At 63.7% G+C, this 3456-nt stretch overlaps 1 protein-coding gene across 2 annotated transcripts in view; it reads left to right on the plus strand.

Annotated features, from left to right (window-relative positions):
- The window catches only part of CHLRE_11g467585v5 (uncharacterized protein), a 4563-nt gene extending 1151 nt beyond the window's left edge, over positions 1–3412 (plus strand). The window contains exons 2-5 of one of the 2 annotated variants that reach the window (XM_043067338.1): positions 28–114; positions 416–814; positions 957–1509; positions 1723–3412. In XM_043067338.1, the coding sequence (XP_042919338.1) occupies positions 28–114; positions 416–814; positions 957–1509; positions 1723–2186 (1503 nt within the window). In that variant the 3' untranslated portion in view covers positions 2187–3412. Of the gene's footprint in view, positions 115–415; positions 815–956; positions 1510–1722 lie in introns of both variants that reach the window. The other variant, XM_043067339.1, reaches the window with a different exon arrangement.
- The last annotated feature ends 44 nt before the right edge of the window (positions 3413–3456 follow it).

The following is a 3456-nucleotide window of genomic DNA, read 5'->3' on the forward strand; positions in this document are numbered from 1 at the left end:
AACGACGACGTCAGCAGCTACATGCAGGGGGAGGTGCGGCTGGTGGTGACGTTTGAGGACGGCTCCTTCCGTCGCTTCTCCAAGAGCGTCGTGAAGGACTTCCGCAAGCTGCCGGTGAGCGGGTGTCTCGTGCTGGTGGGTGGGTGGCAGCAGCAGTGGGCAGCATGGAGCACACGTACGCACACGGTAGTTTGCCGTGCGTCCTGCGCCTGAGCTGGGGTGTTTGGTTGGGTGCATCCATGGAAGCCATGACATTGTGTGCGCGCGTGTCGCCGGCCGGCTAGCTGTCTCCTCGCTGTCCACTTGCATTGGTTCCCTCGCCCGCCTTCGTAACGCCCGGTGCCAATCCCCCCTTCTGAAGTCATCACGAATGTAACCCTCTTCCCTTCTTCCTCCTGTCCCCCTTATCCCTCAGCTGGACGCGTTCGAGGAGCGTCACGGCCTCCAGTGCTGGCGGTCCGAGGGCAAGATCGGCCGCGGCGGCTACGGCCTCGTGCACGTGGGGCTGTTGCAGCGGCCCGACGGCACCACACGGCCCGTTGCTGCCAAGCTGTTCCTGGGCGGACTCACCAAGGCCAAGGAGCAGCTGAACAGGGAGGTCGGCGCGGCGATGAAGCTGAAGCAGGCCTGCGCCACCGCCTCTTCCTCCTCCTCTTCCTCCTCCTCTTCTTCCTCCTCGCATGAGCAGCCGTTGCCGCTGCTGGCGGCGGCTGAGCAGAGCCCGTTTGTGCAGCTGCTGTGCCACGGCGGCCGACCCGGGCAGCTGCCCATGATGGTGATGGAGCTGGCGAAGGGCTGCGTGGCTTGCGAACTGGTGAGCCGTGCGCGTGTGCGGGCCTGTGTGTGGGAGTGTGTGCGTGCGTGCGCGCTTGCTTGAGCGTTGGTTACACACAAGCTCACTGTCATGCTCAAAACCTGGCCCCTCACTCCTATACGGTATGCTCTGCATTGCACAGGAGGATGCCACTGAAAAGCGCGACGAGATCTGGGCTCAGATGGAGGCCACACAGCAGCAGGCAGATGCAGCCGCCGCTGCCAACACCGACGTCGCCAGCATGCCTGACAACGTCACCAGGGCGCGGCCGGCGGCGCCGCCGGGCTCTGGCGTCCTGCCGGCCCCTCGGCCGCCGCCGCCGCCGCCCGGCTTTGAGCCCCTGCCGGTGGCGAGCCCTCGCCCGTGCCCACCGCCGCCGGGCTTTCACGCACTGCCGGCGGCCCCTCGCCCCCCGCTGCCACCGCCTGGCTTCGCACCACTACTGGCCTCGCCGCCCGTGCCTGCGTCGGCGCCGGCCTCGGCTGCTACTTCTGCTGCTGAAGACCCGCTTCTGCCGTCTGTGCGTGTGGCCCGTGCTCCGCCGGGCTTCCCAGTGCCTGGCACTGCCAGTGCTCCCCGCTGCCGCGACGTGTGGGAGGACGTGGCGCTGCTGCCGCTGAAGCAGGTGCTGGCCATCCTGGTGTCTCTGGCGGCCGCGATCAAGGCCATGCACCGCGTGGGACTCGTGCACAACGGTGAGCGGGCCAGCCAGCCAGATGCGGAGGGGCGGGGCTGCTGCCGCTGATGAGGGTGTGGTGCGTGTCCCAGGATACGACGGCGGGGATTGGTGAGATGGAAGACGCATGCATGCACACTCTCTGCCCCTGTACTTGCGCCCCCATCCAACCACCATGACCTCTTACGCGCTTCGCTTGACTCGCTGGCCCTTGCCCTCTCGCCCCCTACAGACGTCAAGCCTGCCAACATGCTCCACCGCGCTGACGACACCTACTGCCTGGCTGACTTTGGTCTGGCTGAGCAGCTGAGCCCCGCCGACCCCACTGGCACCTTCGTCTTCGAGATGGCCTGCGGCACCCGCCACTACATGGCACCCGAGGTGCAGAGCAACGTGCCACTGACGGCCGCTGTGGACGTGTACTCGTTCGGCATCACGGCCCTGTGCGTGGCTGTGACCGGCAGCAACAGCGCCGCGGCCGACTGGTTTGCGCAGCAGAGCTGGTGGCCGGCCGGCGACGCGCCGGCTGCTGCCCGTGCCTTCCCGGCCGGCATCTTCCCTTCCTACCTGCCTCTGTCACTGGAGCTGCTGCTGCTCGACTGCGTGGCGTGGGATCCGCAGGAGCGGCCCACTGCGGAGCAGGTGGTGCAGCGGCTGGCCGCGATCTGGGAGGAGGTCGTTGTGTGCGGCTACTGATGACGCTACATGCAACGTGCTGCTAGCGGTGCTTGGTATTGGTGGCTTGCGTTTTCGCGCCCAAGGGCGCCCATAGGCTGTCGGGCAGGGCTGTTCAGAGGCTCGAGAGAGGGCAAACCTGAGATGGTTTCATTGGCAGGGCCGCAGCGCATGCTGCCAAGGAGAGTAGGGCTTGCTCGCTAGCTCGCTTACTAGCTATCGTGCCGCGCCAAGCAGGCGTGCGGCCGGCATCAGTGTGTGCGTTTGCTTGTGTGCTTGCGGGCCGAGACAGCCCCAGGAGTGCCGCAGCTAGCTCCGAGTGCGCGTCAGCGGCAGGACTGGAACACTACCTACCGCTTAGGATGGAGCAAGCGGCCTAGGGCGTGGAAGTTCTTTCATAGGGCGTACAAACTAATTCATTATACATGCGCTGCAGATATTCATACTGCTACTGCGAGGGGAGGCACTCTGCGTGCCCGTGAGCGTGCGTGTCATCACTAGACGTGGTTTGGGTCGAACGCTGTCTGCCTAGCATTGCTCTTTCACACAACTCGTGCATTGGCTTCTCTTTCGGGTGTTTTTGGACATTTAGGACCCTGTACATGGATTGATCTGTATCTTTTAGACGCTTCGGCTTTAGGCTTTAGTCTGCTAGTGTTGAATACGGGCGGTGGGCGGTTGACAGACCGGCACGCAGGTGAACACAACACACAACTGACTAGGCGGGCAAATGCCTGACGCGGCGTCGCTGAACCAAGCGTCTTTGGCTCGTTGGCTACCGTTTTACTATTAGATTGCTTTGACCTGCTTGTGTCAGCCGATATTGTCTTGTGCAAAGCGCTGGCTGCATTGATTCATGCAGCTTGGCCAGGTGTACGGTAATGAGGACTAGCTGCGAGGCGGTGTGACCGTGGGTGTGACGGCGGGTAGCGAACGGCTTCATAGCTGCAGCGGCTGACGGTGCGGCGGGGGCTGGAGCGTGTGCACGGCTAGTTAGGCCTCGTGACTAGGACGAGTAGGGATGGGCACAGGACTGGCACACTGGATGAAGGGGCACGGCCTGTGCATTGCAGGTCATCACCCCTGGGTAAGGACACTGGATGAGAGGATGAGACGGGGCAGGGCTGGAGCCCAGTGAAGCATACGCACGGATTGACACCAAAAGATGACTTCTTTCCTAATCAAGGCCGGTGGGGCCATAGCTTCATGCATCGGCGTGCGTGCATGCACTTGTAACAACTATGGGCAGCATCCAGTGACACGTCTCTTTGTCCTCGGGGCCTGCCTACTG

This window comes from Chlamydomonas reinhardtii, chromosome 11 (genome assembly GCF_000002595.2).
Source record: "Chlamydomonas reinhardtii strain CC-503 cw92 mt+ chromosome 11, whole genome shotgun sequence".
NCBI classification, from domain to species: domain Eukaryota; kingdom Viridiplantae; phylum Chlorophyta; class Chlorophyceae; order Chlamydomonadales; family Chlamydomonadaceae; genus Chlamydomonas; species Chlamydomonas reinhardtii.